At 31.4% G+C, this 24,582-nt stretch overlaps 3 protein-coding genes and 1 long non-coding RNA gene across 5 annotated transcripts in view; 1 reads left to right on the plus strand and 3 right to left on the minus strand.

The window, feature by feature from the left end:
* Positions 1 to 68: 68 nt before the first annotated feature.
* Positions 69 to 2,871, minus strand: LOC122518832. The gene is made up of 2 exons (XR_006304160.1): positions 2,428 to 2,871; positions 69 to 558 (listed from the first exon to the last, which is right to left on the minus strand). It is a non-coding gene; the product is annotated as an uncharacterized LOC122518832 (long non-coding RNA).
* On the plus strand, positions 1,619 to 4,915 carry LOC122518830 (ADP,ATP carrier protein). The gene is made up of 4 exons (XM_043637952.1): positions 1,619 to 1,953; positions 3,195 to 3,456; positions 3,533 to 3,767; positions 3,856 to 4,915. Exons 1-4 carry the CDS (start codon positions 1,791 to 1,793, stop codon positions 4,096 to 4,098), a joined length of 903 nt encoding a protein of 300 aa, XP_043493887.1. The 5' UTR covers positions 1,619 to 1,790; the 3' UTR covers positions 4,099 to 4,915.
* Positions 4,744 to 6,447, minus strand: LOC122518831 (vesicle transport protein GOT1B). Its single transcript, XM_043637953.1, has 4 exons — positions 5,983 to 6,447; positions 5,765 to 5,856; positions 5,517 to 5,695; positions 4,744 to 5,435 (listed from the first exon to the last, which is right to left on the minus strand). The coding sequence occupies exons 1-4, from the start codon at positions 6,005 to 6,007 to the stop codon at positions 5,309 to 5,311; spliced, it is 423 nt and encodes a 140-aa protein (XP_043493888.1). The 5' UTR covers positions 6,008 to 6,447; the 3' UTR covers positions 4,744 to 5,308.
* Positions 6,448 to 6,715: 268 nt separating this feature from the next.
* Positions 6,716 to 24,582, minus strand: part of LOC122518732 (calpain-C) — a 28,722-nt gene continuing 10,855 nt past the window's right edge. For both annotated transcript variants that reach the window (XM_043637791.1, XM_043637790.1), the window contains exons 3-17: positions 20,233 to 20,376; positions 18,796 to 18,865; positions 14,829 to 15,111; positions 9,435 to 9,621; positions 9,280 to 9,354; positions 8,996 to 9,165; positions 8,728 to 8,900; positions 8,557 to 8,651; positions 8,251 to 8,483; positions 8,004 to 8,173; positions 7,862 to 7,920; positions 7,584 to 7,731; positions 7,386 to 7,502; positions 7,129 to 7,187; positions 6,716 to 6,976 (exon numbers count right to left, since the gene is read on the minus strand). In XM_043637791.1, the coding sequence (XP_043493726.1) occupies positions 6,950 to 6,976; positions 7,129 to 7,187; positions 7,386 to 7,502; positions 7,584 to 7,731; positions 7,862 to 7,920; positions 8,004 to 8,173; positions 8,251 to 8,483; positions 8,557 to 8,651; positions 8,728 to 8,900; positions 8,996 to 9,165; positions 9,280 to 9,354; positions 9,435 to 9,621; positions 14,829 to 15,111; positions 18,796 to 18,865; positions 20,233 to 20,376 (2,010 nt within the window). In that variant the 3' untranslated portion in view covers positions 6,716 to 6,949. The remainder of the gene's footprint in view (positions 6,977 to 7,128; positions 7,188 to 7,385; positions 7,503 to 7,583; positions 7,732 to 7,861; positions 7,921 to 8,003; positions 8,174 to 8,250; positions 8,484 to 8,556; positions 8,652 to 8,727; positions 8,901 to 8,995; positions 9,166 to 9,279; positions 9,355 to 9,434; positions 9,622 to 14,828; positions 15,112 to 18,795; positions 18,866 to 20,232; positions 20,377 to 24,582) is intronic.

Here is a 24,582-nt window from a genome sequence, read left to right on the forward strand (position 1 = left end):
TAAAAAAAAAAATGAAGTTACACAGTAAATTAATAGATACGTTTGAATGATATATAGAGAGTTTCGTATACGTTTATAAGAAAATAATATATTTAATTAGAATACACACGAATATTTTGGCAAAGGATATGCGTAATATTTGACAAATAAATACGGAAATAAATATAGTGGGAGGAACGAGGTTGGAAGCCGAACAAAATGCATATGCCCAATTGTCTCGAACTTTTATACGAAAAGTGCCTTGAACATCAGGATAAGTACTTTGACGTTGACGTCAAAGGGACGCATTTAACGATGTTCTATTCTGTGCAAGGTCCACGACGACGAATCTACGAATCTTTTCGAGATGTATAAATACACATTTTCGTTCGACGTTACTCCATTGAACTCTGGCGCTGTGCTTTGGCACAAACTGGCCCTAAGCCAAAGTTACGCAAGTCGTGCCCTGTTGACCTCCTTGTGTCCGAGAAGATTGACCTTGCGCTTCATTCTCGAGATCGAGAAATCAACGATAAAACATTTTTCATAATGATCGTTCATTCGAAGTCATCGAGATACCTACAAATTTATTTATTTTTAATGAAAAGTTTGAAAGGAAGGAAGGAAGGAAAGATTGGCAACAAAAAATGGTTGACAAGGGCGTAGTTAACGGACAAATACGAGCTATAAGCGAGAACACGATCACGTTGCCAATCGATCGATTGGTATGAGAACAGTATGCAACGACATTCGTATCTAATTGAGCACATTGCTGTAAGTTCGGAGAATCTCGGTCATGTTTAAACTCTTAACGTCTTTGCCATAATATTTCGTCTTTTATCGAATTTATATTTTTTTCATTTCCTGGTAGTCCATTTTTCTATGGATCCATTTACATTTATTTCGTTTTATGTTAATAATCATGAAAGAAGGAAATCTAATATCGATAAACACGCGGTAATAGATTACGATTCTTAGCATGTATTAGCTATCACGTGAAACGTATATACGTGATTGCATTATTGATAAAATACGCGGTTAATTCAAACGTTCGATTAATATCGAATGATAATAAAATAATTATAAAAGATATGCTAAATACCTTCATATTTTTCTAATAACTAACGTTCAATGATATCGTATATTATATATTTTAGTAAACGATCATACGTTAGATCATTTTATCGAAATATTTAATAATTCCAAAATTGAAAAAAGACCTTCTAGTTATATAGTCAAAGTAGATCTTTCGCAATATTTCCGCCACGAGCGCTCAACGGAGTTTCTTGATAGAAGACGTTTCCTATAGGTTCAATCCAACCGGAAATTCCGTTTTGCGAACGCGCGTAAATCGGGAATATTCAAACACAGAGAGAAACAATGAAAATCGTTTCTTAATAAATGGATAAAAGTTAAAATCTTCTCAATAAAGTGTTTCGACCATGAAATTGCAGCAGTCTCATTGTTGAGGAATGCAACGAAGGTAAGGTCATGGAATTAGAGTAGCGAGCAAGAGGAACGATTCGGAAGTATACGTTTAGTGTCACGGTCTCGTAGGTTGGTCGAACGAATGGCGTGCCAGAGAAGCTTGAACCTGCGCAGAAGATGGCACGTGACCTGCGCGTCTATTCTTAGAAGAGGGTCCGTTTGATGAGAAGAACTCTGCCTCGCTCACTCGTCGTCCGGCGCGCGTCCAATAAACCATCAGGAGTGAGTTTTTCTCTCCTTATCTTTCCTTCCCGTTCGTTAACCCGTTTCTGTCTCTCTCGCTATCGAGCGAGTATCCATACCCGACAAAGAAAAGAACAAAGATGTCTGGATTAGCGGACCCTGTGGCATTCGCCAAGGATTTCTTAGCTGGCGGCGTGGCTGCTGCTATCTCGAAAACAGCAGTAGCACCGATCGAACGTGTTAAGCTTCTGCTGCAGGTACAGCACATCTCAAAGCAAATCGCCGAAGATCAACGTTACAAGGGTGAGTTTCATTTATTTCGAATAATTTCCAAAAAAAAAAGAAGTAATACCTCAATAACACTTATATTTCAGCGAGCGTTTCGAATCGATTCTCGATTCGACTCGTTCACACGAGAGGTGTTTCCTCCTCCCATCGTCCATCGATCGTGCATTACATTTAAGTCGAGTCTTTTAATCGATATTTTTCCCTTTTAATGCTTATCCCTTTAAAAACCCAACTTTCTCCTCGGAAAATTCATTCTAGTTTGAATGGTATCTAACACGCTAACTTTGCGAATGGCAAAAAGATATATATTAACCGTTATGTAATGACATGAACGAGGAGAAGAACAATGTCGGATCGGAACGCGTCGTCACAAACACGACTCGCGTATTTCCTAACTTTTATTCGTTTATGTAACAGAGAGGAAGGTCGATTTTCGATTCACTTATATAACCTTAAGTATAAAGATCTTTTTAAGATGAAAATATATACCTTTTTTTGATGGATATTAATGGGTCGATATTCTCTCTCTCTATAAAGACATTTTCACTGCCAGATGGCAGTTCGATGACGATGGTGGCTTCGCCTTTTCACTTGACACTGCGTGCTCCTTGCCGATCGATGACGATGCGGATAAATATGGCCGCCATTCGCAAAACGTTGCAATCGTTTTTCATCCGCATTATTATTCCATTGTCATGTATCGACAATCGATTTAAACATCGATCGTTATATCAATGATTTCAAAATACTTCTATTATAAATGGAATTATTTCTATTGTTATAGAAAATATATTTTACAGCGTTGCAATTTACAATGCTTTGATTATTGCATACCTCGCATGCTTTCTCGAAAGGAAACCATGTCGGTTGGTTAGGTTAAATATTTCTATATATTCACGTTCTGATTATTTATATTGACCCTGAAAATAAAATTAGAAATTAAATATTTATTGTTAAAATGTTACTTTTCTTTTTTTTTCTTTTTTCTTTTTCAAATAATTTTTATTAATTTGATTGAAATAATATACTATTTAACTATATTGATTTATAATAATCTCAAATAAGTTGGATGATATTATAGCGTAATATTAATTAATTTGGCACGTTTTAATTGACGTCTGACAAGTTCTTTTTTTTTCATTTGTTCTATTAAGTTTGAATAAATTGAAAAAGAAAAATGATGCATTTTAACATTGTACATATTTCATATCTATTAACAGTTCTTTTGTATTAATAGAAATATTTATATTTTTCAGGTATGATCGATTGTTTCGTTCGTATCCCTAAAGAGCAAGGATTTTTAAGTTACTGGCGTGGTAACTTTGCAAACGTCATCCGATACTTCCCTACTCAGGCTTTGAACTTTGCATTCAAAGACAAATACAAGCAAGTTTTCCTTGGGGGTGTTGACAAGAATACCCAGTTCTTCCGTTATTTCCTTGGTAATCTTGCATCTGGTGGTGCTGCTGGTGCCACGTCTCTCTGCTTTGTCTATCCTCTTGATTTTGCCAGAACTAGGTAAAATATATTATTACTTTAATTTTGTTGAAATTGCAAAAAAAAAAGAAATTCTATAACATACTATTTTATTTAGGTTGGCTGCTGATGTTGGCAAAGCTGGTGGAAACCGTGAATTCACTGGACTTGGAAACTGTTTGACAAAGATTTTCAAAAGTGATGGACTTACTGGTCTATACCGTGGTTTCGGAGTATCCGTCCAGGGTATCATTATTTACCGAGCATCTTACTTTGGTTTCTATGACACTGCCCGTGGCATGCTGCCGGATCCTAAGAAGACACCATTCCTTGTTTCATGGGGTATTGCCCAAGTAAGTCAACGGTGCTTCTATAAAAATGAACGGATATTATATATCTCCACAAACTGTTTACCATGAATGCATAATGTTTATTTTTCAGGTTGTAACAACCGTAGCTGGTATCATATCTTATCCCTTTGACACGGTACGTAGGCGCATGATGATGCAGTCCGGACGTGCTAAGACCGATATTCTGTACAAGAACACTTTACATTGCTGGGCCACTATCTACAAGTCAGAAGGTGGTAAAGCATTCTTCAAAGGTGCATTCTCTAACGTTCTTCGTGGTACTGGTGGTGCCCTCGTACTTGTATTGTACGACGAAATTAAGAACCTTCTTTAAAAATACTGCAATGATCCTCACCTCATTAACTTCACAATCGCAATCACAACCACCTTCATCGTTATTCTTGTCATTCAATTTAGTAACAATTTTCAAATCAAGAGACGGATTACCCATATACTGTCGATAACTATATACAATTAATTTAGGCAAAGGGTAACCGACAGCAGCGGCTAATGAAATCCATGAAACTCGACAGAATATAATGTTGTATCGTGGGTTAGATGAAAATATCTTTAATTTATTGTCGGATTCAGTATTTTATTGCAACGGTTCAACGTTATATACAACTTGTCATATGTCACTTCCATTATAGAAAAAAAACAAAATACATGTACGTATTTGTGAAAAAAAAAAGAAAAAGTAACAGTTTTAGAAACGTCTTTGACGTGTAATAAAGTAATAAGAGCGTTACGTGCATATGAAAAGCTAATTAACATTGGAAAGGTAATCGGTCTACTTGACTTTAACATTGAAGGTTGTTAGTAGAAAAGCAAACAGGATGTACAATTGATCGAGAGAGGGACGCGCGACGAAAAATAAAACACTAAACGGCGATGGCGGGGCGCGTAGACCTGGGCCGCCCCCCGCCCTTAATCTCGGCCCATTGTAGATAATTAATTATTCGTAATTAATAAAATATCATTTTATGGTATCAGCGAAAGTCCATCGAAATTTGATGGACATTTATTTAATTTCACACTCCAGTCGACTATGTGTAAGATAATGAGACGCGTTATTCAGAATGAATGTATCTGTTCATGTTAAGATGCATTCAAGGAAAGCAGCAAATCAATAAAAATGATACAAAATTGAATTTTTCTTTTCTGCTATCCTTTCTACTTGAATCAAATAATGTGTCTATTATAATATATGGTATTATATGTGTAATCATGTTTTGTTCCTCATAAATAAGGAAATATTATTTTTCTGTGTAGTAAAATAATCTATTAATAAAAAATAGGTAAATCAAGATATTAAATAACAATTGTATGCTATCTTATCTTATAATTTTAACATTAAAAAGAGGAAATATAGTACAATATTGTGGTCTTATATTTAATACTTAAATAATATAAAAGAGATATTAAACCCTTTTATATGTTTGTACAAAGTTTGAAAAAGTTCATAGAAGGAATGATAAATTAGGGATACACCATGACATAATTACTTTTATATACACCAATATGATATGAAAACTTTAAGTAGGTCATACCGTTGTTCTGTTTGTATCACCAGCTATTTTATTTAAAATTCGACTAAGACCTGGCATATTGAGTATGGTTCCTAGTATAGGAACTCTTCTCAAAAAGCTTATTGCTACTGGTAAAAAGCCACTGTAAAATAGATATTTAAAATTAATTTATATTAAATACATGAATATATATATGGATTAACGCATAGAGTTAAACGAATACCTGAATAATAGTACGAAACCATAAGTTTCTATAATCATTCCAACGATTGGCCAACCCATCAGTACAACAAAAATACCACCTAAAAAGGATGCGCTGGCTTTGATTTTGTGCCATTGGAAAAAGAAGCTTAAAGTTCTTCGTGGTCCAATGACGCAAGCCAGACCCGAAATGAATAGGAGCTGAAAAGAAGAAATAACGGTTCAGAGCGTATTGAAATATGTATTCATATTTTTGTCACTAATGCTTACGTTCCCAATTGCAAGTAAGCCTTTATCAAAGAATAATAAAATTCCAAGGAACAAAAATGATATTCCAAATCCTGCAAGCCCAACTCCAATTTCTATAAAACAGTTTTTCTGTTATTGAAATGCAATTGTAAACTGTGTCACAATTTCAAGCTTGTTTTTATTTTCTTTGTTAAATATTAATCAGATTGCATAAAATCTAAGACCAATAATTAACTTACTTTGTGTATCCGTGATTTCAAACATAGTCGACAATTGTGCTTGATGATTTTCTTTTGTGAATTATTATGAATAGTAGATTTTTAACAATATTTGATTACGATGAGTGTTTTGTATGAATTCTAACCTATATTCACGTTATTGCTTACGAAGCAGCATAGTATCAGTCAAGTCCATTAAATATAGTTTTATCAGCTTTTATTATTTTTACGTATGTATTTGTACATAAATGAATTCATGGATAGATATTGAACTTATTTTTTAAACAAATATGTCAAAATACCTGGACTAAGGTATTCAACGCGTTCGCGAATCCTACAATCACTGAGTCATTTGATTAATGGCAATATTTTACCGCCATTGTTTTATTCCAATGCACTAACTGCACATTGAAGAGCGGTAAATTTAAATTCGTATTCGTATTTGTTTTTTTTTTCTACAGGATGCCTCAGATCGTTTCGATAAAATTGTACAGGTATATTCTAAAGTTAAAAAAAGAAAATAATGTTAAATATAAATGTAAGCTTTTAAATGCGTTATTAAAAAGTTTTTAACAAAAATATGAGAATAGAACTGGGATATTTTATATATTTTATTATAATTGCACTATCGAGGATGAAATATAAGAAAAGTTTTATTTAAAAAAAGGGATTAAGGTGTGAATGATATATTATATACAAAATAAATTTAATTTTTTTGTTTGTTTTATATTATCGATACGATAATATACGATTATCTTATATATACAAACAATTTATTATACAAAATTTTATATTCTTAACGTTTAATGGAGTGAAAATGACGATTTGTAATAACGTGATATTAACGAGATAATTATATTACAAAACGGTTAAAATGAATTTGATCATTAATCGTTAATATGGCTAATACTTATTTCTAATTAGACGATAGAAAAATATTATTTACAATCGATTCAAGGTACATAAATTACGATGGATGACAGGCACTTCAGCACATTAGAGATGATCTAAGCCACTGCAATAAAAAGAACAAATTAATAAATTAATCGAATTAAAACAAAAGATTTCCACCTATTTCTACCAAATTAAAATACTTCGAAACATTTTTATAAAGATAAAATACAAAATATTGTTAGTTTTCATTTGATTTCATTTTCATTAACATACCTCTGATAAACTTAATTTTATAGTTCCATTCTGCAGAGGATCTTTGCTCTCGAATATACCTAAAAATAAATTAAGTTGACATTTTTTTTCTCTATTCGATTAATCTATAAAATGTGTTCAAAAAATCTGAAGTTAATTTAAATAAAACAAACCATGAAAATGAAAAAATTAAAACACAACCAACTTAATAATTAAAAGAACATTTTATAGATTGAACGAAATTCTCTGGGCATTCTGTACAAATGATTTGTTCATACCAAATGCATCACTTAAATGTAATATAGCTGAAACAAAATCGCCGAATCGCAGAGTTCCATCCTTCCTCATATATCGAAGGATAAGGATCGACAATACGTCAGTATTTAATTGAAAACCTACGAATAAAATGAATAAATATTGAAACAAGAATACATAAACATTTTTGTAATTAAAAACAGTAATCACGAAAAACGTACCGACTTCTAAAAGAGCATCTCGTAGTCTTTCGGCTTTGAGAATACCAGTCTTTTCTTTCGTATGATTTTTAAATGCAGCTTGCCAATACTTCAAACTGCACATGAGATCTTTGAAATCATTGAATTTTAATCTACCACTACCTGAACTCTGTATACACATATCAAAAAAAAAAAATAGAGAAAAGTTAAGAAAAATGAACATTTTTATTCGATCGAATAATACAAAAAGAAAAGAAAAAAAACTAAATCAAGCGATTTTTTGTAATTTTCAAGGATACGTCCATCGTTAAAACAACTTGTCGACAAACTTCCATGCACGCACAGCTTTTAATATAATCTGCAATATCATATATAAATATTATAATTAATTTCTTTATCTTTTAAGATTTAAATAAAATTTTGTTTTGATAAATATTGTACCGTTTGGGAGACAAGCTTCGAGTAATTCTTGAAGTTCAAATGCATTTACTGTTCTGTGCTCGTCGGCTAACTGAAGGAACACAGCTTCGTATTGAGAAAATCCTTTGCCTTCTAAAGGAGGTGCTTTAACGATTGCTGATTTCATTAACGACGGTGGTGTATCCAATAATCTATAAATTATTATTTTTATTATTATAATTAATTTTTATATGAGATAATTTGATGAGTAATACATCCATTTACATACTTGAGCTTCAAAGGTTTACTGCTGTAAACTCGTAACGTGAAACTTGTTTCCTGAGTTGGTTCGAAGGTAGTTGGTACCAATAAGTAACCACCCTGTTCAAGTTGACATCTATGACTCACTTGTCGACTGTTAGTATATTCAGAATTAACTAATGATTTGTTTTTCTTAAAAAATTGCTTGTTTATCGATTCCGTATTGTTCTTCGGTAAAGTGTACGCAGTGAAACCTATTACCTGTAGTTAAAAGATAATTCAATTTAAATCTAATATTATTTAATTATAAATAAGTTGATTGAACGTTTCTTACTTTCAATTCCATGATAGAATGTTGATTCAACGATACGATTACTTCTTCCATCTCGCTCAGAATCAAATGTAGTTGTGGATTTATGTGAAAGGTTTCTGCGCAATGAAGAAATACTCTTATTATATATTTTTTTTTTTAATCGTCCTATTACATTTTTCCAGGTGAACCAACCTTGATTGTTTCGACATCCACCTGCTGTTACACCTCTCCTCCAACTACCCTGATATAATTTCATTTGCCATGTGTGTTTATTGTGCAACGATGGCTCATCTCTCGATGTTTCGGCATCTAGATGAACCACTTCTAAATGAGTGAAAGTTTTTACAAAATCAGAGTAGGATATCCTTCAAAAGAAAAAGAAAGAAAAAAAACAAAATGTATTACTTAATCGTTCATTTATATATAAACAGTTCTTATATTTCATAGTTCGGTAACTCACCAAAATTCCCCTTCAGCCATATTTCTAACCGCTAAACGTTCTCGTTCCATTGCTGGAATTTCGTCCCACTCGAGACCACCACGTGCCCATGCTCCTATGTACTCGCCACCAGGACCAAGTGGGTTTCGCAATTTTACCAGTTGTACAGCCTCACCACTAAATGTTTCTACCTACGTGTGTTTGAATTATTTTTATGATCTTACAAATATACACAGATACATACGCGAGTATATAAAACAAATGATTATTATAACAAAATAATATTTGATTTGTTTTTAGCTTACCCTTTCTATCGCGTACAATCTGTAATTTATTCCCATTTGTATACCATTTGCTAATTTTTCTGTACTGGCACGTAACTAAAAAAAACAAAACAACAAGAAATAAATATAACGTTTAATTTTATTTTGTAAATCAATAATTAATAATTTAATATCACCTGATGTTGTTGATTATTGTGAACAACGCAGGTGATTAAAGAAGTCATATCTAAAAGTTTAGCTAATGCTCTACCACAAGCAGTCGGATCTTGTCTAATAGCAATGCTTTCTGTGATTCCACCAGTTAAATCTGATAAACCATCCAACAGCGTGCCATATTTTAATGCCTCGTACGAGCCGTGAAGTCTGAAATGTTCAAACGAAAAGGAACATAACTAATGGTTGAATTAGAGAAAAAGAGAGAGAGGAAGTAAAAGCTTCTCTCTAGTTGTGGCAGGTCAAGAGGTCTCGTGAAAATGACTGTCGTTGAAAGATCGGAAGGAAGGAAGGTTTCTTAGCTTCAATTTATCGATTCACGTGATAGAGAAATCCTTTCGAAAATAAGTAACTTTCTTCTTCATATAAATATATTAGAAATATTTCATTAGTTTAGATTGAAAATTCATTTAAATTCATTATTTTATCCAAAAATTAATTTATAATATATAATATAATTAATATGTTTAACTCTTATAAAATATATTATACTAATTAAATATATAATTATAATTAAATATATAATATAATAAATTATATTATAAATAATAATATAATTAAAAATGTAGCATGTATATATATATTACTTGTAAAAAGATATCGTCTATATTTATACGTACGCATGTAAATAACACGTTCCTTGGAAATTCTAGCTAAAGTTTAATTCTCCAAAGCGTAACCATTCGCACGCACGAGTAGTTTAGAGAGAATCGCATGGGTATTTTCTCAAGGAAGACCTACGCGACTCGACGTATCGCGATTAAGATGAAATGCTCGTGCAATTCGTCGTTGTCGTCGAATCATCCTCTCGTAACGAATCTAACCGGTAGTAATTCATTTCTCCTTTTGTACATCTATCAACCATAGCGTTAGGTTCTGTTAGTCTTTGATCAATGAATTCTTACCGAATGTTTTCTTACATTTTTTTTTTTCAATTCAATTATCATTTTTCGAGTAATTATATTGATTAGGATGCAACATTATTATATTTCTAAATAATTCAAGCAAAAGAACAAATACATAAGAGAGAATAGGAAACAATTGAAAAATATTAGTCCATTTTGATGATAATGAAATTGCAGAAAAGGGGGTATTTATTCTTTGATAAATAACTTATCAAACCCAATGAGGTCGTTAAGGTCTGTTAGAATAATTTTGTGTACTCTGATAGAAGTTTGCAGCGTGGTCACCGGTGCACTGACCTCTGATCCGTTGCTGGCACCCAACCGACTACTTGCCGAGTGAAAGTATCGCTTGGGTATATACTTGTTTAGTATATAACCACGTTGGCATGTGCGTGCACGAGTATGGGTGCCCAGCATAGCAGAGCATGCCAGAAATCTCGATGTCGAGTCGAGTCCTGATTTCTTTTTCTTTTTCTTTTTCTTCTTCTTATTCTTATTCTTTCATCTACAATTCACCAAGATACTTTAAAGGTCTTACATACGTCGACAATTTTCAAAAGATTCATGTTTTTTTTGTTTAACATATTCTTGTTCTTTATAGTTTTAGTTTTATTTATGTGAAAGTCGATTACACAAAATCCCCATAGATCCTTTTGATGCTGCTAGACGTACGTAAATCCTTAACTTTGTATTTAAAATTCCATTAATTCTTTGTCAAAAGTACAACACTTGGTGTCGTATTATCAACGAAACGAGACAACAAATAATAAAAAAAAAGAAAAAGAAAACAAATAGTAATAGTACAAAATAAAAAAATGAAAAAAAAAATAAAGGAACGAGTTATTTCACATGTTAATTTGATGTTAATTTTGACGAGACATTAACTTAAGCGGTCATCGCGAGTGACACTTGTTTTCTAATGGAAATCAAGAAGAAGAAGAAAAAGAAGAAGAAGAAGAAGAAGAAAACAGACACGTTCCTCTTGAAGATGGATAGTCGTCAATAGAAGAAGCTTTCTAACTGATTCTAATGCACGGTGTTCTTGCTTTAATAAAATCGCGTCTACGTGTGTCCCGAATCCAGCTGATTACCACCACCAGGTAAATTGTCGTCGTGAATGAGGAAGAAAGGTCTCCGGATGAACAACTAACTCGTTGAGATTTTTTTTTTTCTCTTCCTGTCCTCCTCTTTTTCATTTCATTTCATTTTTTTCTCTCTCTCTCTCTTTCTCTCTCTCTAAAAATATTTTTCTTTGATTCATTGACGATGAACATATAACGAAATTATTCTAAGAAAATCACAAGTGTCGTTTATTTCTTCGTGTAAATCCCATGTGGTTTTAACGAAAAAAAAAAGAAAATACCAAAAATTATGACCACTTCGAAATCATAGTTTTTTTTTTTTTACTAAAGAAAGGTGTTCGCATTACTTTCTAGGGGAGGGGGGAGGTTAGCAATCATTGAAATTACCTTGTAAATTTGTTTACGAGGAAGATAACCGTGTTCGGTGCGTACAACGTTTTCTTTACACTTATGGCATCGTAAATGCACGAGTCCGAAGTGGGTGGGGAAGGGAAAGAAGGAAGAAGAGGGGGAGGATTGAAAGTACAATTCACCGCAGCACGCGAACACCGAATGCCGCAGGTACTTTTATCGTACATTGTATTTTTTCTTTTTTTTCTTTCCATTAAATCACGTATCTGTAAACGATGCAACAATTTATAAAAACCAAGCAATAACTGTGACAATCATTTTTATATTTATATAAAAAAAAAAGAAAAAAGAATCTCAAGAGCATCCTGTTGGAAGAAAATTTTCTTCATTTTATCTCTTTTTACGATAAATAAAAATTGAAATGAACGCAAATAGAAATTCTTAGGAAAGTTAAAGCACGGTACGTCATTGCATTCCGAGATTATTTTGGTTGTGGAACGAGGAAAGGTAATGCAACGATGCTGAGAAGGTGTGGGGAGGTGGGTGGTGGGGGAGAAGGTGACGTTCATGAATCACACGAGTTTGTACACGCGCATACCAAGCTTAGGTTTGAACGGAAGTTGCCGAAGAAGATGCTATATTACGTGGGATTAATTATTAATGAGTTTTTAGTTAGGTGCACGTTCTAAGATCTTTCACGTTGATCGCATAAAGTGTCTTGAAGTGTTTCAATCGTGTTAGCGCCACTAACAACACTGTAACGCAACTTTGAAATGCACGATAACGGTTGTACAATACTTTCACGTTATATAAATAAAACACTGATTTTTATTATTATACATGAACGAATAGTATTACGCAAAATAAACCAAGTGAAATTCGTAAAATATTTAAACGATTTGTTAACTTTATTGCAAATTAATAATATACTAACGATCAATAACTATGACACTACTACGTTTTACTAAACACGTTCTATAATGTTTAAATATTCAATCATCGATGAGAAACCAGTTAGTCAACATTTATAAGGAAAAAATATTTATATTCGTTGATCGTTTAAAATGACATTTTTTTTTCTTTCCTTCTAAAACAAAATCAATCAATCGATCAATCAAATATTTTATTCTTCCTTATTAAAATATTAGACGTAATGTATATTAACACTTTATTGACCGCTCATAGTTGAGGCTGCAACTCACTAAGTACAACTGTACGAAAACCGTCGATAGTTAAAAGCCGATTAATAGGCTAGCGGTCGAAAAGTGCTAGCAATTGAAAGCCGATTAATAGTAATGTAAGAAAAAAGAAAAGAAAATTTACGAGAAGTTGAAAAGGAAAGATAAAAAATAAACGAAGAAATAGCAAATGGAGTCCTCTTGCAAGGAATAAGAGAAATGGAAGGGAAGAGGGGTTTAGGAGGGGTAGGAGGATGATGGGTCATCAGTAGAAGATTAAGAAAAGGAGCAAGGACCTCGCCAGAGAACCGGTCATCCTCGTTCTTTCGTTCTTTCGTTCGTTCGTCCACGTAAACTCATCTTCCAACTGGAAGAGAGATCGCAAGGAACGATTACTCGCATCACGGATCACTCCGGTTGGTTCTCCTGAGATTTCCTCTGACTCTGACTCTCCGTCATCTCGGTGACCCCCCTCCTCTCCCCCTTCTTCATTCCGTCCCACCTCCATCCTTCTTTTAGCCTAAGGTTAATATTTTTTCCATCGTTTTTTTGCCTTTCTCGATTTGCACGTTTCCGTATAATACGATAATAGTAATATACTGGTATTCGAAGAATAGAATATTATTATTATAAATAATAAATTAATATAATATTTTTCAATATTATAATATATAATAATAGTTCGTGTAATGAAAAATATTCAAATAATACAAGAATTATTATTATAAATAATAAATTAATATAATATTTAAATATTATAATATATAATAATAGTTCGTGTAATGAAAAATATTCAAATAATATAAATAATATAAAAATTTAGATATTTAAACAAAAAGAATTATACCATTTTAAATAACAACGAATAATCTAAATAAAAAAAATGGATATAAAAGATGCATTATGTTCAGGGTCATGATAGAAAAGCATAACGTTGATCATTTGACGTGTGGGTGTTAGGACGAAGATCGCGATCGAGGTTCATCGATCTATTGCAGTAAGGTCGGCTTGGTTCTCGGTGCATAGCTGCACCTTGAGTGCATCCACCTGGTGAACGCCCACACCGCCCACTACAAAAGCGCGCATAACGTGCGAATCGTTTTCTTGCTAGCAAGAACCAAGGCACCTTATTTCTGAACATACATCGGACCTGTCGACCATAATTCACACTTTTCCACTATTACCTTCGAACAGAAAATTGAGAGCCCTTTTTGTTGGACGCTACGTTCGTTCATTCGTTCGTTTCAAGATAAGATAACTATACTTTCGAGTTTCTTTGTTACTTCAGAAGAATATTACAATGTTTTACTTAGTTTCATTTATAATTATTCGAGAAATATTTCTAAAATATTATTCAATTAATATAAGATTGTAATCCGTAATTTATATTTATTCAAATTAACATTTTTCAAATGTATATATTATATATAATTTATATTATTATATTATATTATATTAATAATATTTATTGAAATTATATATATATATAACATTATTCAAATGTATATATACAATTTATATTATTATTATTATTATTATGAAAATTAATAATATAATAATATTATATTTTTATATATTTTATATTACACTTTTAATATAAAATATATATATATATATATAATTTTTCACAAATTATATAAAAATATTCATTAATAAAAATTTCATAAATTATATAAAAAATGTAAAAAAATATATCAAGAGGAATACATTTAAGTTGGATTATTGATCCCAACGTTACACGATCCCTATTTAAATATTACGAAAGAGGTATATATAGAAAGGTGTATCCTAAAAATAAAATGTAAATTTACGAGGAGAAATTTCCCATTGGAATAACTTACTTCGCATAAGCTTTCTCCAAAAGGGCTGGCCAAAACTGATCACTATGCCGACTTTGGACGAAAGCCAATCTTCCATGAACAGCTGGTAATCTGTCGTCGACGAGTACCTCGACCCAAGCACCGCACCACCATAAACGAAATCTAAATACACCAGCATATTCTGCGCTAGGTGATCCTGCTGGTTCACCATTGTTTCCGAAATCTTGATCGGCTGGTACCACCCTGTAGAAGAGTCCTTTACTCAAATGAAGAACACCCAGACAAGAGACCAACCATTTGTCACCTGAAACAAAATTAAATACACAAAATTATATCATCCATTCGAAAATAATATCTTAAACACCATGACAAAAATAGAGGGAAGGTATATTTTTTTATTAATACTAAAGAATTATATTTTATTAATATTAGAATTATTATTTGATAATATTCAAAATTAAATCTTTCAAGAATAAAATAAATATACACAGTGTCAACGTTTTAGAAAATTTAATACAAACAAATTTTCTAATAATTTAATTAAAAAATATAAAATATAATTATATATTTCGTTCGTTATTTAAAAGATACATACATATATAAATATATATCTTATCTAGTTTGATCATTTGGTATTAATAAACTTGTTCTACCAGTGTGATATTAGAAATTTTTTGGGGGGGGGGAACTTGTTGGTTTACGATTAGGTCTAATCGACGTTTCGATAATCGTATTTTAAATGAACCTACACAATTGTAGTTGACGTTAACGTATCTACTACTACTACTACTACTACTACTATTACTACTTGTAATAAAAACAGACGGGAACTATGGGTTTTACAGCATGTTACTTTACTTCAGTCTCGATTCATGGACGTAGTTTTAAACGAAGTGTCTGAACGGCTTGTAATAATTTACGATCGACCCTTACTCATCCCGTTAATGCGAATATTCTTGTTAAAAAAATACCAAAGAAAATAAAAAGAGAACGAGAGAGAGAGAGAGAAAAGAAAAAACGTTGACAAGACCTAATCGATTAGGCTTTCGAAATTGAAAGTGACTGGCTCATCGATCCTTTTAAAACGAAATTTTCTCACAGCCTTGAACGAAGATACAAGAATCTATGTTACTTTATAGATCATTCTCTCTATCATGTTTTCTCTTTACCAAATGAGGGATAAAAAACAAAAATGTTAATCTTCCGATATTTATTTCGTAAGATTTCCAGTCTCTTTCTTATTTACTTTACTTTTAATTGCTAATAACGTATCTAACTTTTTCCCACGCTTGTTATAATAGTTTTTGCAATTAGGTATTATCAATGTTAACGATTTATTATCGTAACTGTAAGACGAGATTTAATGAGGATTATTTTTTGTATATTTTTGTTGTTGTAATTTAGTTGCATAAATATATTATAATGTATATTATTTATTATTTAATAATATATTAATTAATTAATATCAATTTTTATTATATATAATAATATATATAATAATATATATAATTTTATTATATATATAGTAATAATTTTTTTGTTAATTAAATTATTTATGTGAGATGCGAGCACCTTCAAGCCAGACACTTAAATAGGCATTCGTGAAAAGATTAGACGGTGGGCCCTGGATAGCTCAATTGGTTAAAGAGCAGTCAGTCGCCCGGAAAGCGGAATATCCGGGTTCAAATCCCGGTCCAGTCAATCCAACGGCCTGATTTTTTTCACGAATCCTACGTTTACTTAATAAAAATTGATTTTAATCGATATAGATTAAAGATTACTTTTCGCGTGTGATAGATCAGTTTAAATTGATTACAACGAAATGAATTATCATAATTTCAGAGATTCGTAGTCTTTGAAATGAACGAGTAACCTTACTTATTTACTTGAACCCAATGTAAATACCCTAATCTCGATTAATTACGGTCACGGGAAGAATATTTATGAGAACGTTAGCAAATCACGATCGATCATTCCTGATCTCCCCCAACCCCATTCGATTCGTGAGAATCGTTTATTTGCAAGGGGGAAAAATTTCCAAACAAAGAATAAAAACCATGGATCATGATCCTTCGTTCGTGTTCGTAATCTTCATTTAAAGTTAAATACAAACCATCGTCGTTCCACTTTCACTGTCTCTCTTTATCTCTCTCTCTTTCTTATGGGGTAAACCCAGTTTACATCATACGAAATTACATCGTAGAGAAACGATGATAGGTCATTGATCAATGTACGCTATGACAATATTAATTAAAACGTGATATTTAATAATTGTTAATAATTAATTTCATATTGATTTTATTAGTTACGTTTAAACGAAAAATTATTCGAAATAATATTAGTCATCAAATGGGAGAAACATCCGTTCATTGTTAGAACTTATTTAGTATTGTATAATTATGTTGAATCAGTATTTCGCATACTTAGATCGGTTAAATTGAACATTCTAGTATAAAGAATAATTACCGTCTGTAGTCATTGTTTCGTAAATGATTTCAGTTGACTTAATGGTCATTCAATGTAAGTGTCAAGTTCTGCAGTGAGTGCTTCGTGGGATTAGGAAAGTTAGAAATAAATAACCTGAGTAAAGTAATCGTGAAAGAATTCGAAAGTTGGTAAGTAAAGTTTTCTCAAATATTTGCCTAAAGCAGAAAAAAGAAAAAAGCAAAACGCACACACACACACACACACACACAGAATTTGCATTTGCACTTATGTTATTTCGCGAATGATTTCAAATATCACGTTAGGGTTGAGAATTGTGAACGTGAGACCTTGAAAGAAGATCGTCAAAAATTTGTCGTTGTGAAATATGTAGGTCGAGGCAAATTATTACGCGTCATTATCATCATCATCATCATTATTCTGTTACGAACTTGGTTTGTGGTAGTACTCTTGCGTACTCGTTAACGGGACAAGTTGCATTTGACTTGCAACGAATGTTATAACTTCTGGAATGTATACTACGATAGATATCAGCTAGCATGACTTCCGTCGATGTCTTCTTCCTTCTTTCGTGTTTGTAAATTTGCACGTAAACTCATGTGACAAAATCATAAGGAAGTAGGAAGAATTTTAAGTATCTATAGAAACATGTTTTACATGTATACATATATTATATTTGCACGTGTGCGTTATCATTTAAACGATCGGATAAAAAGTATCACGTTAAACAAGTTTAAATCAACTCGTACGAATTTTTCTTCGAAATTAATTAATTAATAAACGCGTGTTTTGAACGTGTAATATTCTATAATAAATCATAAAATAAATTATTTTACGAAATATATTTTTCTTATTATTTAGAATAGATTGAAAAATTATCTATTATCTATAATCGTGTTTTAAAAAATGTATTATCGTTGTAAGTAATGTACCTATGATAGATATTAACCGAACGAATAGCAAAGACCTTCGTTTCATTGAAGAATTAATTCGATTCAATTTGTACAGTAGAATGCAGTATTAACGGTATCAAGTCACTATGAGAGTTAGTATTATGGGTTACTTTGATGCGACAGGATGTCTAATTACTTAATTACCACCGTTTGTCATGTAATAGCTGTTATTATATGCCTTGAAAAGTGGTAAAATATATATATCTATATATATGTATGTACCGTACACGATCCTACAAACCAAATTACGAATGAAGTGTTTACGATTCGAAATAAAATTATTCTGTACGTTTATCGAAGAAGTTTTGACAAATAGAAAATATTTGGATGTATTCTAAATGGATTAGATAAAGTAAAAAATATAAAAGAAACCTTGGAAAGGGTTTGGAAAAATTGTAATAACTTTGACCCGTGTTCGGAGAAACGCCTTTACATTTGAAAATCCCACGATCGTCGAAGGTTGAGAATGATTTTCAGGTCATTGGATCGCGAAGAAAGTCTATGGGAACGAGATTCGCATCCGTATGAGTATAACTTGTTGAATGATCGATACGTGGAAAATGAATGAACGTAGAAATTGTTAGACTCACCCATTTTTCCAGGAATTACGTCGAATTGTGCTGGTGCATCGCTGACGAATATCGGACGGTTGCAAAGTTCCTGTTTAAATCAAACGTTTTACGAATTAAAATAACATTCAAATCTAAACAATTATAATTCTTATATTGTTTAATAATTTATATTTTTCTCATATGTAATATCATTGAATTTAAATATAAATTATAATTATAATTTCTATATTTTTTTAATATATTTTAAATATAGGTATATTTATATGATATATTGTTAATATTATATTGCTATTTTTATTACTATAGAAAAATAATTAAACAACGAGCTCGGACCAGGTACCCTACGTTAAGAAATCCCGCTATAAAGAAACTCGTTGAGTTTAACAATGGATTTTCTCGTGTGGTCCGGAAACGTGCGACGCATTCGTACCGCTTGATACAATTAATTACCGTTAATTAGTCAGCTCGTAGAAGCGCTAAGAAATCTACCGATAAAATGGATTATCCACTTATATATTATACACTTTTAATTTAAAATAAGTCAATAATTCAAGTCGCAAAGTTACCCATTGCGGAAACGTCGTTTGCTTTGCTTTTATCAGCACGGTTAAACGTATTTATGTACGCATTCGTGAAAGCCCCGTAACTTCTGTCGTTCGGAAACATAGAAAATGGGATCCGGTTTACGCGTCGTTGATTCCCTTGTCGTTTTACTCGTACGTTTCTTATTTGCTCGTTTCATCGTGCAACATTACGTAATTGTCGTAAAGATCATTGATCTTGTTAACCAATATCACCATTTTCCAATCTAACTTACATTAGAAAGTTATCCCACGTATAATTTGATTTATTCTTAATGAAAATCTAGATCACCGAAAATAAAATATGCAATGAAATTAAGAACAAAAAAATTAATAATAATAAACAAAAAAAAAGGTGACAACAATTTAATCAGAAAACAATGCCTTCGAATTAGACTATGAAGAAGAAGAAGAAGAATAAGATATCATGGTAAATAAGATGCAATGCATAAAATTACTAAGAAAAATCTACGAACCGAGTAGTGTTGTATAGAAAAAAAAACAAGAAAAAAACACAAGAAAAAAAAACAAGAAAAAAGGTTAACCGTTACTCCTCGAGTTAGAACGTAGTGTGCTTCACGAAAGAGTTTGGTTCCGCGATTACAGTCACGAAGAGACAAGGTAGACGACAAGGAAAAGACAACACCAACTAGTACTACCGTCTACGTGTCAAGGCTACGTACTGTTTTCGTTACGGTTCCTAAGTCCTTCCTCAAGTTCTTATTATTCTTTCCGTTTCGCGAAAATAATTGGAGCGAATCGTAGAATCTGCTTACTTTTTTCGGGATTTCATTTTTTGCTTCTTTTGTTTTTTTATCTTTTTTTGTGACTCATCTATAGATTATGTTTCAATGATAAAACTATGTCGCGTTACCTTTGGCCTTTTCCATTGGAATTGAAACGGTGGTGTTTGATGATAGAATACCGATGCTTGGGTAGCTGGAAATTCAGGATCCTCCCATAATTCAGCTCGTTTCAAGCACGAACGCTTGATTCGTTCGTACTCGCTCATTACGTCCTACAAAAATTTCAATAATTATTCAATTTTGTATATATTTGTTTGTGACGAATACAATATTCAATGAAATCAATTAAAATTGTATCAATGAAAGTGAATATTATTATAATTTTATGATCGTAAAATTATTCGAACGTATGTTCGGTCAACGAAAGAAAAAATTAACTCGTATTTTCATTCGACATTTATCGGAAGAACAGGGGGGGGTGGTAAGAAAAACAAAGGAAAAGGTGAGAGTATAATTTAGTCGTGCGTTGTTAACTTGATTACCTAATGAGACTTGCAACCGTTACAGATCATACGGAAAGTTACCGTTAAATTTTACTTAACAATTAGGCGCCAGGAATGTTTCAAATAAATCACTTTGTTCCTTAATTAACGTTAATTATAATATAAATTCACCTTCTATGTGTGAATTTTCGTTTTATACTATTCTTAGATTTTGTAATTATTACTAATAATAATTTAGGTGTTAGGAATGTTTCAAATAAATCGTTTTATTCTTTAATTAACGTTAACTGTAATATAAATTCACCTTATATGTATGAATTTGTGAATTTTTATTTTATTTATCCTAAGATTTAATAATAACAATTATTAATAATAATGATATGTTTCTAATTGAATTGTTTCTTTTTTGTTGGGCCTGAAATTATGTTCGTTAAGTTTATTTTCTATGACGTCAAATAAATGAAAATAAAATGAATGTAATACTATTCGTCCTTGCGACAGATGCGTAAGAGAAAAAATCGAATAAAAATGATTAGAAGAATGAAAGAATGAAAGAGTTATCGGCCTACGTAAAATCTTCTTTACGTTGGCGTAAACATTGCGTAAGTTTAGTCAACTCGAATAGCTTCAACTGTTGTTTTCTAACATATATTCCCACGCACTGAAAGATATGAACTATGTCGACCTCGATATATCGTTTCGATAAATACGCTATGAAACATCATCAACGAGAACGCATTCTTTATTCAGGTCGATATTCTTTATCCTTCTTTTATTTAATCAGTCTTATGTTGAATTAGGCTGATTAAATTAAATACAATTTTAAACAATATTAATTATTTAAACATATTTTTTTTTCAATAACATTTTCAATAGAAAATTTAAATCGAATTGTAATAAATCGTATAAGAATTGTCTGTAAAATTGCGTTTAATTAATTTTACTACAAATAATAGACAATTATATCGAAGTGAATTTTTAAGAGAAAAAATGGAGTGGAGAAAAGTCAATGGCCGTTCGTCGTGAAAAAGGAAATCTCTACGGTCCATCGCTCACCGGATGCTGCGAATCAACCAACTCGAGAGTTTCCGCATAACGCGTAGTCTCCCCATGATATTTTATCCGATACTAGATTATAAGAATTTCTTTTTCCTTCTCTTTTCCTCTATCTCTCTTTCTCTATATATATTTATTTATATATTTATATTTATAGATATACATCACACGATATTACATATACAATTTTATCTTCCACGCTCTGAAAAAGCAGTCGTCGATTTCGCTTAGTAAAAGCTGAGTATGATTAAAAAAAAAAGAAAAAAGTATAAAAGATCCTTTTTTCAATTGTACCCCCCATCTGCCTCACCTTTTTCAGCCCATTACTCTTGATGTTACTTCTTTGATGAAACCTGTTTTTCATTGGATTTTTTGTTGTTTTGATACGAATAGATAGAGAGAAGTAGAGGAAGAAAGATGGACAGACAGAAAAATGAACTGAAGTATACAAGGGCTATAAAAGCACGTCGAATGCAAATATATGCGTGCATAAAATACCATAAAGTTCCGAACGATAACGATGACTTCTACTCGCTTGCAAATCTTTCCTTTTTTTTTTCTCTTTTTCATCATTTCTTACTGCGGCTCGAAATAAAATCGATGATCGATATTACTTCGGTTAGTCAGTCGACTTGCTTTAAAGAACGATAACATGTATATATTCCTACCATGTGCATTGATTATGCTATATTATTATCTTAATATCTATATAGTATATAATACTATATCCTGTATATATGTTATCCTACCATATTCATTGATTATGTTATATATTATCCTAAAATTTATATAGTATAATACTATTATACTATTCCTACTATATCCTGCGTATATGTTATTCTACCATGTGCATTGATTATGTTATATTATTATCCTATATTATAGATATAGTATGTATTATACACTATTCTACTATATTCTATATATATATTATCCTATCATGTAAAGAACCATAAAATATATGTAAGATTCGAGAAAAAATTGGGCTGTTGGACTGACTGGGACCACCGGGATTCGAACCTGAATCTTCCGCTTTCCGGGCGACTGCATTTTAACCATTGAGCTATCCAGGGTCCACCGTCTAACCCCTTCACAAATGCTTATTTAAGTATTTGGCTTGGAAGTGCTCGCATCCTACATATATTCCTACCATGTGCATTGATTATGTTCTATTATTATTCTACTATCTATATAGTATATACTATATACTATTCTATATATATGTTATCCTATCATCTAAATAATGATGTTATATACCTATATATATTCCTACCATGTGCATTGATTGCGTTCAGTGGTATCCTCCATTATATTTTGCAAGTATTCCTCGATAATATATTTTCACCTTGTGTAAGCGATAACGCGGCCGAGGAGATGGTGCGTGGAAGAGTCGTGAAAGCGTCACCATTACGAAATACTCAATTACGTTGTTCGGGGTCCGACGAATACGACGTGACACATATATATACATATATAACTATAGCTTACAAGTGTGTATTTTTCGAAAGAACCCACAACCATTTCGATAAACTTCTAACGATGACAAATTTCCTAACACTACAATTGAAAATGTAATGAGTTTCGCGAATATGATTTCAAGGAAGTTGATTAACATGACAGAAAGTTAACAATTTATTTCTCTTTCTTTTCTTTCTATTGTTTTATTTTATTTGATTTTTATATTTGTATTTCTTTTTTATTATTATTATTTTTATTATTATTACTATGTTTTGTAATTAGCCAGTGCACGTTCAGCCACAAACACCTTGGAATACCAGGTTAAGGCGTGTCTTTTAGTCCATTGTCAACGATCTGACAAAGAAGTTCACTATAGTTATTATGTCTCGACTTCTGTATTACGTAATAAATTGTTTACTTCCAGTTATAGTTTAGGATTAGTTAGATAACGTGAGTGTTTCCTTTCCTTGCATTTAACTCTCCAATCGATCGTCTGACTTTCTATGTTTTAAATATAATTATTTTATTTTTATCGGATCTTGGGCAGATGCGAATAATTATATAATTTTTTTTATCTTTCGTGTTAAATTCAATATTTCTATAAAAATAAAATATAATTTATGTCACAGTTTATGGTAGTTTAATAAAATACTATAATTTCTGTATATAAAAAAATTTTTGGTAAGTTTGCATTACAAACAAATATAAATTATTACAAATTTACTGACACACATATATATGTGTATATATTTGAAAAGAAAAAAAAAGTTTTTGGTGCTTTCACTTGTTGATTTATATCTCACTAGAAAATAAAGATAAATAAAAAATAATTTGTTTTATTGAAAAACAGGAGAACGCGTTTGTAAGTTTCAACAAAAGTATTTTAAATATATACGTTCTTCCTGTTACAAATTATTACTTCCTATCTCGTCTATGTGTGTACGCGTAGGTGTGTGCACATAACAGAACAATATTTAAACGTAATACATTAGAAAGTAAGATGGTGTTTTTCTTTTTGTACTTTTTTTTTTTTCTCCTCGCAAATATAATCTTAATTTATATCGTAGTCGATTTCACTTCTATTTGAATCACCGATAAGAAATATCATCTAATAAACCTTCTTAAATCAATGAGAGTTTAAAATTTAGATTCTTTATTATACATTCGGCTAAGGAAAGTCAATAAAATTCATCGAACCGTTCGTTCTACATCGAAAACGAGTGCAAAACGATATGAACGTACGATATGGTCTATTTCAAAATTAGATCTCTTCTCACAATCAGTTATATTTTATTTATCATATTGTTATGTATAATATTCAATATAATATTCATATTTTATTGAAAATATTATAGAAAGTATTTCTAGATCGTTGATAATTTTTACGAATACCTATATATATATTTTTCAAAGAATATAATATAATTTATGTTAGTTTGGTAATTTAATAAAATACTATAA

This window comes from Polistes fuscatus, unplaced genomic scaffold (genome assembly GCF_010416935.1).
Source record: "Polistes fuscatus isolate 324 unplaced genomic scaffold, CU_Pfus_HIC Scaffold26, whole genome shotgun sequence".
Classification (NCBI taxonomy): Eukaryota; Metazoa; Arthropoda; class Insecta; order Hymenoptera; family Vespidae; genus Polistes; species Polistes fuscatus.

Excerpts from the sequence above, each read along its gene's own strand:
- LOC122518830 (XM_043637952.1), top strand. The coding sequence starts at position 1,791 with ATGTCTGGATTAGCGGACCCTGTGGCATTCGCCAAGGATTTCTTAGCT. Across the intron at positions 3,457-3,532 it reads CTTGATTTTGCCAGAACTAG|GTTGGCTGCTGATGTTGGCA; the intron begins GTAAAATATATT and ends TATTTTATTTAG. Across the intron at positions 3,768-3,855 it reads TTTCATGGGGTATTGCCCAA|GTTGTAACAACCGTAGCTGG; the intron begins GTAAGTCAACGG and ends TTTATTTTTCAG.
- LOC122518831 (XM_043637953.1), bottom strand. The coding sequence starts at position 6,007 with ATGTTTGAAATCACGGATACACAAA. Across the intron at positions 5,857-5,982 it reads TGAAATCACGGATACACAAA|AAATTGGAGTTGGGCTTGCA; the intron begins GTAAGTTAATTA and ends ACTGTTTTATAG. Across the intron at positions 5,436-5,516 it reads GGTTTCGTACTATTATTCAG|TGGCTTTTTACCAGTAGCAA; the intron begins GTATTCGTTTAA and ends TCTATTTTACAG.